The sequence below is a fragment of the Pygocentrus nattereri genome, chromosome 19, assembly GCF_015220715.1.
Source record: "Pygocentrus nattereri isolate fPygNat1 chromosome 19, fPygNat1.pri, whole genome shotgun sequence".
Taxonomy (NCBI): domain Eukaryota; kingdom Metazoa; phylum Chordata; class Actinopteri; order Characiformes; family Serrasalmidae; genus Pygocentrus; species Pygocentrus nattereri.
The window spans coordinates 16,352,476-16,367,420 of NC_051229.1; the positions used below are offsets into that span (position 1 = coordinate 16,352,476).

The 14,945-nt window shown below is 39.9% G+C and overlaps 1 protein-coding gene across 1 annotated transcript; it reads left to right on the forward strand.

Moving 5' to 3' along the window:
* The first annotated feature begins 833 nt into the window (after positions 1 to 833).
* Positions 834 to 14,529, forward strand: si:ch211-178n15.1. The gene is made up of 3 exons (XM_017697154.2): positions 834 to 2,856; positions 5,334 to 6,121; positions 13,674 to 14,529. Exons 1-2 carry the CDS (start codon positions 1,867 to 1,869, stop codon positions 5,985 to 5,987), a joined length of 1,644 nt encoding a protein of 547 aa, XP_017552643.1. The 5' UTR covers positions 834 to 1,866; the 3' UTR covers positions 5,988 to 6,121; positions 13,674 to 14,529.
* The last annotated feature ends 416 nt before the right edge of the window (positions 14,530 to 14,945 follow it).

Below are 14,945 nucleotides of genomic sequence, written 5' to 3' on the forward strand. Positions count from 1 at the left end.
TCAAAGGTTCTTGAATTGTCATGGTTCTATATATCATTACTAGCTTTACTAAGAAACCTTTGCAGAACCCTTGTGTTTAAGGGTGTAGGTAACAGCACAGCCCGTCAGGGGTTTGATATCTTGGGCACGGCAAGCACACCATGTTACACCTATAACAGATCTTGAGTGTGACTCCTAACACTGCATTTGCACTTGTAATATGGTTTAATTGCAGGTTCTGGATAGAAGCAACTGCCATGAATGCAAATGTGAATTTGTCAAGGTAAGCTTTGCAGGTTCACTTGTCCATCTGCAGCACAAGTATTGCTGCTTCTCAGGTATCTTAAAGAAACAATTGTCATCAGATATTAGCTACACCTTTTTCTTTCCCATGGAGAATATGTACCAAAAAAATTTCAGCATTCATTTTTGCGGGGGAACAACACAAAACAAATACACCAGGGAGGTATCCTCATTCCAGCAGAAGCTCCAGGCATGAATACATTTGTCGAAAAGTTTTCTTTGGAACATGCAACGACGGACTGTTTTGCCATAAGAATTTAACCCTGACAAACAGTCTTCTGTGTGATTTCAGTGGGGTTGGGGCTTTGCGTCAGTGTCTCAGATGGCTGGAATCAGATAAGCACAGGGACAAACACTGCGAAACACAATAAAAGACTTTCAGCCGTACTCGCTTTGAAGTCTATTAAACACACTTATGGAGCAGAGACTCAAAGGAGGGAAGAGTTATTTTGAAAATCCCCCTTCCACCAGGGTTGTTCTTCTCTCTCCCACCCTCTCGCTCTCTCCTTTACCTCCCTCCTCTCTCCTTGTCTCCCTCCTTCCATATCTCTCTGTCTCCCGCTCATGTTAGATCCTGTCTGCTTCGGCGGTGCTTGAAACCCCACCTCCTCTGCCTCTCTCCTTCTCTATCTGTCTTTCCCTCTCTCTCTTTCCCCCTTTCTTTCTCTCCCCTCCCCGTTGCAGGCGGTGTGGAATCCTGGCTGTGTTTAATTGGCGAGTGGCAGGCAGGCTTGAGAGAGAGAAGGAGAGAGAGAGAGAGAGGCACTAAGAGAGAGAGAAAGCAGGAGTATGAGAGATCTGAGGGAGCGATCGGGACTCACATGGAGAGGCAACATCTTTACGAGCCGTAACTCTTGACTTTCTGAGACAGCGAGAGAGAGAGAGAGAGAGAGAGAGAGAGAGAGAGAGACTGTGAGACGAAGGAAGAGAAAAAGAAAATGGGCTAGAGTTTGGGAGGGGGTGACTTGACTGCAAAAGCAAGGAGTAAGGGTAGATAAAAAGAGAACGGGATAGAGGGAGAGAGTGTGTGTGAGAGGGGGAGAGAAAGAGAGAGAGAGGAAACAAGGGAATGAGAGACAGTAGTGCAGCATAGTGAGGGATAGGAACAGGAAAGTCTGAAGCCTGCAAAAGAGTGAGAGAATAAGGAGGGGGTGGTGAGAGAAAGAGGGAGGGAGAAAGGGAAGAGAGAGAGGCCCACCGCTGGAGAGAGGGCAACGGGCTGGCTGCATACGGGAAGTAAGAGAAGTTGAGGAAAGGGGGAGAGAGAAAGAGAGAAAGGAGGGAAAACAAGGAAAGGTTAGAAAAAGAACCAGGAGGAAGGAAGGGGGAGGTGAGGCTTGAGCAAGATTCAGAGAGAGAAAAAAGTGGAAAGGGCAAAAGAGAGAAACAAACTGAAAAGATAGAGAGAAACAGCATGTGAGAGAGGGAATGAGAGAGAGAGTAAAAAAGGGAGTAGTGAGAGAAAGAGAAACTACGCAGATGAGAAAAACAGCCTTGGTGAATGGCCTGGGTGGAGAGAGAGAGGGGAGGAAACCAGTTGTTTTGTAAGTCATTGGCCTGGGCGGCTTCTGGACTCCTGCTGGTATGCAGTCAGAGAAGGCGGCAACGGGACGGCCTGTCCTCCATCCAGCCCAGGACTACTGCCACCTTTGCTTGCTCCGGGGACCAGCACTACCCTATGGGCAGGAGCACATGGATGGACCATGCCTGTCTCCAGTGGACAGTGTAAACCCAGTCTTGTGGAGGGGGGATTTGCCTGTTCCCTTTCTTTCAGAGGTAGGAATGGCTGAGGATAGCATGGGGTACCCAGACCATTGTGTACCCCAGAGAAGGCACATCTACCTGGGACCAAGCCACTACCCTGTACCTGAGAGTTGTAGCCCTCCTTGCTACTTGTGGAGGGAGGTAAGGGCTTGTAGATGGGACTGGCCCCCAGACCCCCGGCTGGTCCCTTGTGCATGTGTCTGGGAAAGACACAGGGACTACAGGTGCACAAGGCAACGGTACCATCCTGAGATGCCACCACACATCTTCAATGGCAGCCCCATTCCACAGCTCCCACCAGCTAAGGTCAGAGGTCAGCGATATTACAGAGAAGCCCGGTATGTGTCAGAGGAGCATTATTGGGATTGTGTAAGTGAGAGCTACCACAGGGATGCACATTCACAGGGACCTGACTGGGACAATCTTGACACCTCTGGATACAATGGGCATTGTGAAAAAAGACATGTCAGGTTTGAGGGTCATGATGATGGGAACAGATGCAACAGCGCAGATATTAGTGGACCAAGCAGTCCTGCCAAAACACATTGTAATGGATCCCTGGCCTTCTTTTCCACAGAGGTACCACAGAGCAAGTTCTGGAGGTCCAGGACATCAGGTCCCAGGCTACCAGTGAGCAAAGCCCAGAGAGGAGAAACCAAGCAGGATCAAGCAGGAAGGACAGAGGACTGTAGAAGTCAGGATAACCAGAGGAAAAACCAAGGAACAGTGCGGGAACAGATCAAACAGGTGGTCACAGAGTTGGAAGATGTGCTTGGTGGGCTGAAACAGGTTCAATTGGAGATGAAAGAGGTGAGAAGGGTAATGTTGAACTTGTCCATAGTCATTTTGGTTTCATATGGATATCAGTCAATAGCCTTGCTACAAAGTCTTTTTCAATGGTTTGCTCAGTATTCTCCACTTGTTCCATGGTTGTTATTCCAACAGTATGCAGGTATGAAGTATAGCAGAGTAGGTCATTTGGTCATTATTTGCACCACATCTTTTTACTTTCTGCATCCTTAATGTATATCTTACAAGGACTAGTGCTGTTAAGACAGCATTAACATCATTATGTTTGTCAGTGATTCAGATTTTTTTAGAGGTAAAATATGGCCATGATCGGAGCAGTGTCCAGTGCCAGCCTGTGAAGTAGATGTTTTTTAAACATGCTCTCTGCAAACATCTTGGTAATGAATGCGGTCTGACAGGTAAGCTACTGCTGAATGCTGACAAACATGACCTCAGCCCAAAATAAACATCAAGAAAAGAAATACAGCTGCTTTTGGGATCAAAGCCCCTCATTGTTGCCTCATATGGGACATCAAAGCTGGACATCCTGAGTTAGTCTGAATTAGTCTCATGGGGCATTGTTTCTTTATCAGGAATGCAAACCATTGGCTATTTTGTATAGAATAGGATCCATGCAGTGCTCTGATCCCCATAAACAAATGATATCACAGCATATGAGAAGTTATCACTCTAGGAGAATGAGATATTGCTCTTCCAAGAGGATCCCAGACTGGATTCTATCCATTAGAAAGGAAGCATCACCAAAATCAATACCTAAAGATAGCTGAATCTACTGTATGTAGATTCACATTAGTAATAATGGACTACAAGAGATGAAAAAGGAAATGAATTATTTAGAATCAAGCTGCAATTTTCAATAGACACATCAAGACTTCCATTAAAAGCTGCTTTGTATATGCCATCTAAGAGGCTAGGGGTAATTCTAGGAAATTGCAAATCAGCTTAAAAAGATCTAAGTGAAGAGTTGCTGTGAGGTGGTGGGTTGAAATGGTAGGGTACAACTTATGTCTAATGAGATCTGATAACAGTATACAGAGTGGCTACATTTATAGTCCTTTAAAACAATGGCCATGATTTACTGGGGAAATACATATAGAAATCCATCATTTAATAAGTGATTTTTGTTGTTGAGGTCAGTTAGGAAGAATTTAGCCAGCATTCCCCAGGCACTCAGTAGCTGGACAAAAAGCGAGCAGTCAATTAGTGGTCATATGACTGGGTGATTCTAGGACAGAAAAGTCAACTCTACCACATGCAAAAATGTAACTCAAGTGACTGATAAATGGATTGTTTATGTCCACAGTACTAAATATTCTTATTTTTTTATCATACCACATCAAACACATTTAATAAATGAGATTTTATGGTCTGCTATATTTGCTTCTATGTCACAAATGCACTTCAAAGATATAGATTTTGTATGTAATGCTCCTTTCCCTTATTTCATGAATTAAGAAATGCATTTGGAAAAAGTTGTCTTGAAAAAAACTGAAACAAAAATTTGAAAAAGAGTGAGGGAGTACTATACAGTTTGTTGCCACATGGCAACAGCATATGGCAAAATAACTGTGATTTGTCTAGTGCATACAATGGGAGTAACCCAAGACACGGCAAAAAAAGCCATATTTGTCATCAAAGCATAAAAAATGCATAACAGCCAAATATATATAATTGTTTTATAAATGTATAAAGGTTTATGAATATAATTATACAGATAAAATGCTCAATTTCAGTGTTGCATGTTGTTGCCATATGGTATTTTATTGTTTCTCATAAAACTCATAAATTCTGAGCTTGTTTCAATTATGAAAAAGACATTTCAACCTCTCTCTCTCTCTCTCTCTCTCTCTCTCTATAAATATATATATATATATATATATATATATATATATATATATATATATATATATTATATAACTTTACAGGAGACGAAAAAAGCCTACTAATTTAATGTAATTCAATGGAACCGGACTTTTTTCCAACTCATTTTGGGCCATTTCTGTTGGTCCGTTCTTCATGAAATTTATACACAATGTAAAGGGCAGCAGGCATTTTTAAATCTTGTCACAAACTGAAAAACAACAAAACGATTCTCTCTCTCTCGCTCTCTCTCTCTCTCTCTCTCTCTCTCTCTCTCTCTCTCTCTCTCTATCTCGCTCTCTCTCTCTCTCTCTCTCGCTCTCTCTCTCTCTCTCTCTCTCTCTCTATCTCTCTCTCGCTCGCTCTCTCTCTCTCTCTCTCTCTCTCTCTCTCTCTCTCTCTATATATATATATATATATATATATATATATATATATATATATATATAGGCAACAGGAAGACATCAGACAAAACTATTTAAAAAGGCTTCAGAATCCCAAAATGAAAAAAAGGACTTATATTTTATATTCTGGAAAAATTGTTTTCAGGAAAAAGTCATGCAGTAAATGGTTAAGCATGCTTTGTATGAGCCTAACAACTGCATTTATCTGCATAGGTGGTCCAACAAATTGACATTCTGACCTCAAACATCGACCTTGGTCAGGAAGAGCAAGGTCCATGCAATAGACCGCCACAGGATCCCAGGCACCAAGGCAACCGTTTTGGAGTTGTGGCGCTTGTCCATAACTCAAATGGAGATATGGAATTAACACAAAGAGACAGTGCTCGGCCAGGTATCAGATCGCGAACTATCCATTCCCTGTCAGACCACAGCATAGCTGCAGTGGCTGCCTCTTGTGACAACAGCCACACAACCACAAAGAACTATACAAACCCGTCCTCTCCTGTCCACAGTCCTGTTGCTGTTGAGTCTGCAGGCAGCAGGGAAATGAATCATGCTTCTGCAACAGAAACACAGAGGACTAAGAGCACTGCCAATGGAGACTGCCTGCGAGCCAGACCTCCCAGAGTCAAAGTGAAAGATCTCCAGCATCAAAGAAGCAGAGTGGATCATATGGCCATCTCAAAAAATCCCGAACCCTGTTTTCCTCTGACAACCTTTGGCTTGCCTAAGACCCAAAAACCCCCACCATATCCCCAGAATGGACATGCCAAAATACCCCCTCAAGATTCAAGCCATGCTTCAAATGCCCTGAAGATACCCCCTTACTCTGGAAAACATAAGCAGTTAACTTCCACCATGGTGTAAAGGGGGTAAGAGGGGAGTCTCGCTGCCTCAGAGCTGTCTGCAGTCATGAGGACAACACACACCCACACATACATGTAAACAACCTAAATAGGACCCCCCCCATTCCAAGCTTCTACATGGTTAGGTAACTCAGGGTGAGTGGACAATGAGTGTACTCAAAAGAGGATTGTTCATCATGAATGCATATTTAAGTGTTTTTGTTTGTTTGTGCTAAAACAGTACTTGAATGTATAAAGGCTTATGCAGGCATACGTGTTTCTGCATATGTACCTCTAAACATATGAAATAAGCTATCCGATTTATTAGTACAGGTTTTGAAAGGCCTCTTGTGAAACAGCTAAAACCATCCTCATCTAGACTCTTAGTCATTCATTCCGGGAAGCAAAAGGCCAAGGAGGTGGCTGAATCATTTTCTAAAAAATTGAACATCTGCCACTTGGGCAAAAGCAGACGACACCCCCCCCCCCGCCGCCGATAATGTAGCTCTAACTTGAGTCATGAGTGATCTCTTCCATCTGTTTGTCCTGCTAATGCTGCTCGGCACATAGATTCTCGGGTTACTGTTTGTGTTGTTGTTTTCTGCGCGGGGAGTCAATGCCTCCGACTCCGGGGTAATACAGAGTTTCAGAACTAATCACTTCATGAGAGTGTGGATGAGATTGGCTCGTTGAGAGGCCTGGAGGACGTTACTTTGTAACACTGTTCATGAGTATGCGATTCAGGGTGCAATCAGGAAGGTTCTTATAAACATTCTAAAAATAATGCATTATTTAGCCAGTGCAGAATGCAGACATGAATAGTGTCTTTTTCAAGAGTACATTTGCTGTTGTAAGTGGGTGTGAAGAGGTTCCAGCCAATATTCTGCTTTAACTTAAAGGGGAATTCAGATTTTTAAAAATTTCAGCAGAAATAAATTGATGTAAGCTTTTCTTTACATTGGTGGTGATAGGAAGAGGTGGTTGTGGTGTCTACCAAACAAATGTACTAATTTCATGCAATTTAAATTGGCTAATAATCCTACATATACTGTAAAAAAAATCTGTAAAAATGTAGTAAAATGTATGGCAGGGGTGCCAGGCAATCCCCATAAATTAGCAGTAAAACATGTTTTCTCAATTATGGTAAAAATCTGTAAAATTACAGTCATTTAATTTCTTAGAAATGCTGCATTTTGATCTAATTCAGTTTCATTAGTTAGAACCATTGCAAATGCTTGCAAAATATGATCAGTGATCAGTTGTTTTTTCAAATTTACATTCTAATTCTATAGTGAACAACAGCTGTTAAAATGCAATATATACAGTATGTAGTTTATTTACATGCTTTTAACCCTTTTTTCCCCAAAAATGAATGGTGATCTTTAAAATGTACAGTACTGTGACAGTGAAAATACTTTGTATGCAATGATTAAATGATGATTAAATACTAGGAAATCAGAATTTCATTTTTATTAGACTGGTTCTAGGCTGAAAGCTTACCTCAAGACTATAAAGCAGCATATTTGTAACATAATAACATTCTGTGATGTAGCTTTAACTCTTCAGATGTCTGGTTCCTATCACCACCACTATGACCTGCTCTGTTTCCAAGACTCTAAACTTCTCTAGAACAAAACACTTTACATAGAACCACTCTGAATGGCTTTTTTATGCCTTAACCATTTAATTATAGCGAAATGTTCAAAACGGAGTGAAAGTCCCCTTTAAGCGATGTTAGCTTATCTAATCTCTTAAGTGCCTGAATGATGAACATGTGAACATTGCTTTTGTTTAAGATCACTTAATGGCTTAATGGTGCAATCACTTAGATGCTTTTGGTGGGCTTTAGCACTGCAATGGAGGGGAAAATAAGCCAAATCTTTTTCTTAGCCTTCATCACTCTGGTTTTAGTCTTCAAACTGCAGAAACAATCTGTGTGTACAGGAAGAGCTAGGCTATTTTTTTTTCTGCCATGTTTTGAAAACAGTGGTTGAGGTTTGGCAAGAGCTGCTCATCGTCCTCTAGTGGAGGGTATGTGCTACAACGGCCTCTTTTTTTTCTCCCCATGTTTGAGCCAGACCTGCTGTCTGGTTTTGATTAGACGCCACTTGGCTTGGTGACGGACCGAATGAGGCAAGCTTGTACAATATTTGCGATGGTTCCATAAACACAGGCACTTTCAGACGCCGTGTAAAACGATGGCCGCCCACAGCTGGGAGGGGACATGGCATGGCCCAACACCCAACACAGGAAGTGGTCAGCAGTGACCATAAGCTATCCGAGGGAGTGTCTCAAACATGTCCTCCATCCTCAAAGCACACTGCATGTTTAAGTAAGCGACTTGTTTGCAAAGAACTTCTGTTGGCCAGAGGTCCACAACAACCCCAAAAAGCTGGCTCCAAGTCTTTGGGGCCCACCATTAACTTCCTCCACAGTGGTGGCCACTGTGTGGGTTTAATTATTTGCTGGTGGTATTCATTAAAGTGTAATCTATCTTCCCACAGTCTGATGGCAGTGCAGTCAGTGCATGTGAGACTGAGCTGGCCTACACAGACCATAAAGTCTAGACGGTTACAACTGTCTGGGCATATGGTGCTCTGCTAGCCTGACCTGATTGTGCTTTATTGAGTTAACATTCCGAGTTCTCTGCAATCTGGTGTTAACAGAATGTGCAAATTGTTGTACTGGGAGAGATGTTTCACTTGAGACAAACAGCAGTCCTTTTTGGCAGAGCATATCCTTTAGCTAGTCATCTAATTAGCTTACTTTTGACACTCGTTGCCTGCTGAATTACACAAATAACAAAATTAAGATTTCTAATTTCCAAGTCAAACAGGACTAGCACCACTCATTAAAATCTAGTCTAGGGAAATATGGCCCTATTGACTTTCATCTACCTTTCATATCAGACCCGTGAAAAGAGCTTGTAAAGAAAGGGCTTTTTAGTTTAGCACGCCATGTGAATGATAAAAGCTCATCTTTTAGAGAGCCCTGGCCTGGCCACGCTCCTTTATGCTGCTCAGAATTTTTTTTTACTCCTGCGTCAGACAAGAAAGCGGTGGCCAGACAGTAATACGAGACATGACACAAGGCGTGTGGAGATGCTCAGAGATTTCAACATGGGGATAGCCTGTATTCTAGTCCCCAGGAGTTCCACATCTGTAGTTAACATCTGGGTCCCTGACATCTGGGAGTGAAAGAAAGGAATCTGATTGGTTGCATAAATTACAGCATTAAGTCCCACCTTATCAGACCTCTGTGGTTATCACATTCTATTTACAAAGTTAAAAAATTGGCACATCACCCGCTTGTAACTTACCGCTTGTAACATTATTGCATGTTTTTTTAAACAATTTTATCCATTTATTAAAAAAAACAACACACTGCTTGTAGACACACTCATTAGACAAATTTTAATGACGAACAAACATCTTTACACTGTTCTCACTAAAGTTCTCACTAAAGCCTGAGTAGACTGATAAATCAATGTGATGAGCCAGCTCTGTCTCAGTGTTACTAAACTCTTTTGAGGGATAATGGATCCCTCAACAGTCTCCTCAATAATGGACATTTTTGCGAGTGATAAGCTTAGTGTCCGTGTTATACTGGACTCATGCATGCATCCTGAAGTATGATGTTACAAAAAGCGTCCACCTTTGCTGAGCTCATGACACAAGTGGCAGTTCTGCTTGTGGGATTGTGAAAGCAGCAGTGAACTGATGAATTTTGGAACTTTGTTCAAATGATAAGTGAATTTTTAATGGTACATATTAATAGAAGAATTACAGTACTGTGCAAAAGTTAGACAATATCCTTGATTTATTTAATTTACAATGAAAAGAAGTAAACACACCCTCTACCATAGTTTTTAAAAAATAACATTGTTCTGCAAATGTTAACTCTTAGAACTCGATAGACCTTAAATTACTCATTAGGACTTTTTAGACAGGAAAGAAATTGTCATTAAACCACATGATTACAACTCTGGAGCATAATAAACTCTAAGGCTCCTTAAACCTTGTGCTAACATGCTCTAAGCAGCTGGCTGAGGATCTTAAAATTAAGCTAACGTATGACTACAAAACAGGAGGACTTTGAAATGAAATCAAAATGCTCCCAGCTCACAATTTCCACAATTTTTGTCTGAAATGTCATTAGCAAATCCCAGTTAAGGGGAACTGTTGAAAGTCAAGGTAAGGCCTGCAAGAGCAAGAAAACTCTCAGATAGAACAGCTCATAAGCTGACCAGAATGCAAAGCAAAACCCCCATACAGCAGCAAAAGACCTGCATGAAGGCTTAGCTGACACAATGTTTCGACGGTGTGTTCACCATTCAGCCATCACTACATTTTCACAGTATTCTGCCCAACTCTGCTTGAATTGTAGTTTACTACTTGCTTTTATGACTGTTATCAGCTGTTTGAGTGCTACTCCTTCTGGTACATTTGAAAATGACTGATTTGTACTGAAAGCCTGCTCCTTCCTCCCAGAATATGAGGGCTGATTTGGATGCAGTGCCTTGGTCTGAAAATACAGATTGTTGCTACAGAGGTCTGAATGCGCCAACTGTCCACGGAGTGCTGATCTTCTGTCTATATAATTATTTTTATGAGATGATGAAAGACCTAATCTAATCCTACATCATCAGTTTCACTCTTCCAAGTCTGATACATGCTATACCACTGCAGGTACACTCCTTCCTGCAGAAAAGCATGGCTCTGTTCGATTTCTCGTCTCCAAGAGCCACAGACTTAAGAATAGTCTTTTAAATCAATTATGACAGCCTCTTCAGGTGTCCAAGGGGTTTTAAGGGCCACATGTGTCTGGCATGACAGGTTACTATGGTTACAGTCTTAGAGGAAGGACTAATGTTTATACTTTTTCTATAGTTTCCACCAGCAGCTCAGAAACACAGACTATACTGAAGTGTACCTATAAGACTTCCTACCCCTCTCTCTCTCTCTCTCTCTCTCTCTCTCTCTCTCTATATATATATATATATATATATATATATATATATATATATATATATATATATATACACACACACACACACACACACACACACACACACACACACACACACACACACACATATATATATATGTATACATCACAGTTGTTGGGACAAAACCAAACCTTGTATATCCATTTTTCAGTTTTTGACATAATGTGAAAACCCCTGTTGTTCTTTACATTGTGTGTAAATTACATGATAAATGGACTAAAAGAAATGATGCAAAATGACCTTGAAAAAATTCTGGTTCCATTGACTTACATTGAAAGTAAAGTAGGTTTTTTCCTTCTCATTGAAGTTACGATTTTGGAGATACAAAGATTTGTTCCGACAACAGCAATATATATATATATATATATATATATATGGTCTGGCGAGTATATATATGGTGATTAAGTCTAAATAATTCTAAACAGATCATTACATTTAGTAACTACTTTATACACACACACATACATACATACATATATATATATATATATATATATATATATATATATATATATATATACATACATACATAGAAGTTACTAAATATAATGATCTGTTTAGAATTATTTAGACTTAATCACCATTCTGGATGTTAATTTTATTGTAACTTCGGGTACAAGTATCAGGAAACAAGCAGAAACATATGTTTAACAGAAAATCACACAAAAGCCTTGATATCTAAATGCAATATCTATTTTTTTCAGTAATTATAGTATAGTATGGCCATACCTTTATCACAGTGTCTATTCTTTTTGTGAGACTTTCAGTTTTTCAAAGAAATCTATCTATAATTTCTATGATATCTATCCTGACCTCCAAGCTCAGTCTTAGAAGTTAGTTGCTTCTTTTCTGCTTCTCACAAACTGAGTAATCTTAAACAGTTCTGAGAACATCAGCAAAAACTGTAAAAGCTGTTTATCTGATGGGGATAGTTTTTTGTGGTCTACCAGGTCTTGCACAGTTGCTAGGGTCCTGTTTTCTCTGTGTCTTTTAATCTTTTTTCGAACACTGAAAACTCCTGTTTTTCCCCTTACTTTCTTTTGACATTCCCCTTCATTATGCAAATGGATTATGTTATATAATGTTAGAAACATCTCCTTTAGCTGCACTAAAGGAGAAAATAACGTCATTGACTCCTTTGGGAGGAGCTTTTGTTGGGAGGCAGTAACTGGTTGGTTTTAAGATTGGAAGAATTGAAGAATTAAATTGGCAGTAGGTGCACACAAGTAAAGCATGGAAAAATTAAATACTGATAGAAAATGTGATTTTCTACTTAATATCATATACTTGACTCGAAAAGAATGGGTGGTTTCTGACTTTTACACTGTATATATAACCTGTTCTGGTGTTTTTAGATGGTAGAAGAGGCAGCTATTTATATTTAGATCAAAACTGGACAGTATTCAGTTACTGAAAATAACATATTAGGATAAATGTAATGATCTTAATGTTTGTAGATTAGACTTCAGCACTGCTTTTGCCATGTCCTGTATTTAAACCCATTATACTTCTACCTCTTTTCCCTGTCATTTTAAAGCTAAGGCGTTTCATTAAGCTGCATCCCTTTCCCAAATGCACACCCTGGCATCTCCAGTGCTGCATTTAAGCTGTGGCAAAAGCAACACTCTGGCGCTTTAATAAAGCACTTGCCTAATCAGTTTTTCTGTCCTCCAGCACAGAGCCAAACAGAGCGCATTAATCACACCCTTAAATCACGTTGTTAAACAAGCGCAGGCTTGGTGTGGTGCCATTCGCTTTTCTCACAGCAGCCCTGATAGAGTGGGGAAAGGCCAATTTAAGTTATTTTGTGTTCTAATGTGAGCTGTTGCTCAAATCCAGAGGATAAATATTACAGTAGATTAGTGAAAGTAGTACTGGCTTTGAGGGATCAAACCTAGGAAGGACAAACACTTGAATTTAGCTCTGATGGAAGAAGTTTAAGGGATGCAGGCCACATGTATTTAATATATATCAGTGTATGATTTAGGCTACACTGTAAACTGTTGCTCTGTAACTTTACAGGAACTTACTGGCAGCAGAGTTGCAGATAATTACTGTAAAGTTTATTTATAGTAATGACATATTGTACAATATTGTACAATAATATCATTACAATATTATAATACTGTATGACTACTGTAATATTATTGTAACAATATTGTAATGTGTAATGTTACATAAAAAACATACAGTAGCCATACAATAAGGTGTTTGGAACAGAAATTCTTTATAATTGTAGATTAAGATTAAATGGCCAGGGACCCACCAGCAGGCCTAAAGTTTTATTACACACTTCTATAGCCTAAGAATAGCTCAGCTGCTTTGCATTTAATTTAATGAATAATAAGCCTTAGCAACTAATAAGCCAGGGATTTTAAGGGGTTAAGCATGTTGTGTATGCTGAGTTTTAATCTAAGTGTTTTTGACCTGCATTTAAGCCTAAATCTAAAGGTGGGTGATATATCATGATATAGTGTTAAAATGAAAGGTTCTGAAAAGGATCCTGGCTTGTATGCATGATTCTAGAAAAGAAAAACATTTTAACAGAACCTTTACTTTACATACACATTTAAATCTTCTTCATCATTTAACTCGGTGTGCTCAAACTTCTGCACACAACTGTAAGTCCTGCTTATGCCTTTGTTATAAAAAGCCTTTCCTGAGCACTGAGTTATTATGCTGTCTGTTTTTTTATTATAGGGATGGATGCCACAAAGTGGAACTGCTTCTAACAGCAAGGCAATGACGTCTTACTGGAAGAGGAAGCATTTCCAAGCTCCAGAAACAGCTCCATTTTCTTCTCTCTCTCTCTCTCTCTCTCTCTCTTTCTCTTTCTCTTTTTCTCCCCCTCTCTGTCTCTCTTCACTCAAGCCTGACTGCACTGTGTCCACCAACAGAACAAAGCTGCCCTTTCTAGGCACACATGGGACCTATCTGTGACCCAGTCTCTGAGTTTTTACCCTTTCAAGGTAAAGCGCCACAGAGGAATAAGCTGCTCCCTGAGCGGACAAAAAAGTCCAGATTCAGTCCTGGCACCCAAATATTATGCAACACATTTTGATGACTACGAGAGGACTGTTGCAATGACCAAAGAAAATAAAAAAAAGTGATTTTAACATTCCTTATCATTGATGAAATGAACAGTGGCTGATAAGTGTTAAAGCTAAACATCTTGACCCTGAGGGTCTGGCGAGTAAACAATCATTGTAAAAAGCTGAAGCCAGTAACCGTCTCAAAAGGCGCTTCACAGCACCTCATATGAGAAGATTATATATTCAACCTGCGTGTTCTGTGGTCCAGTATAAGCATGGTTCTTTTCCCTGGGCCAGACTGCAGTGCGTTGTTCATAAACGTTGCACACTATACTGGATTTATTTAAACAGTATTTATAGCCAATATAAGCCATTTGTAAAGCCTGTTGCGTTTAAGTAGTAGCATTGACGTTTTGTGGCCAGAAGAGGGCACTTTAGGATACTGAAAGATGCAAAAGACTTTAATGACTCAAGAATGTCTTATGAAGCTCACCAGAAATAAAAAATGGAAACATTTTAAAGCAGTCTGTTAAGCTGATGTCATCATTTCGTAGCAGTTCTTCCCTAATACACATTCGTACAGTGTAATATGACCTTACAGTTGGAAAAAAACTATGTGTGAATTTTTTTAAACAACCTACATACTTTTTTGTGTAATATGAATTCATATTTGACCAAAGACTAGATGGAATATTCTTCCTAAAGAATATTTGTACAGTAGAGTACAGTGTCTCCAGTCTTGACAGCGTCTGCGTCTCTATTTATTTAAGTCTTGTCTGAGAATTTCACAACTTATCCTTGAGGGGCCCATTTTACCATCTCAGCTATCTTGGTTTATTCCCTGATACTATAGAGTACACCATGCACAGCAGAGGTGAACCGTCAGGGTCTTCAGTAAAGGCCTAATCATTTCTGGCAACTACAAAATAATTTTTGTTCA

Excerpts from the sequence above, each read along its gene's own strand:
- si:ch211-178n15.1 (XM_017697154.2), top strand. The coding sequence starts at position 1,867 with ATGCAGTCAGAGAAGGCGGCAACGGGACGGCCTGTCCTCCATCCAGCC. Across the intron at positions 2,857-5,333 it reads TTCAATTGGAGATGAAAGAG|GTGGTCCAACAAATTGACAT; the intron begins GTGAGAAGGGTA and ends TTATCTGCATAG.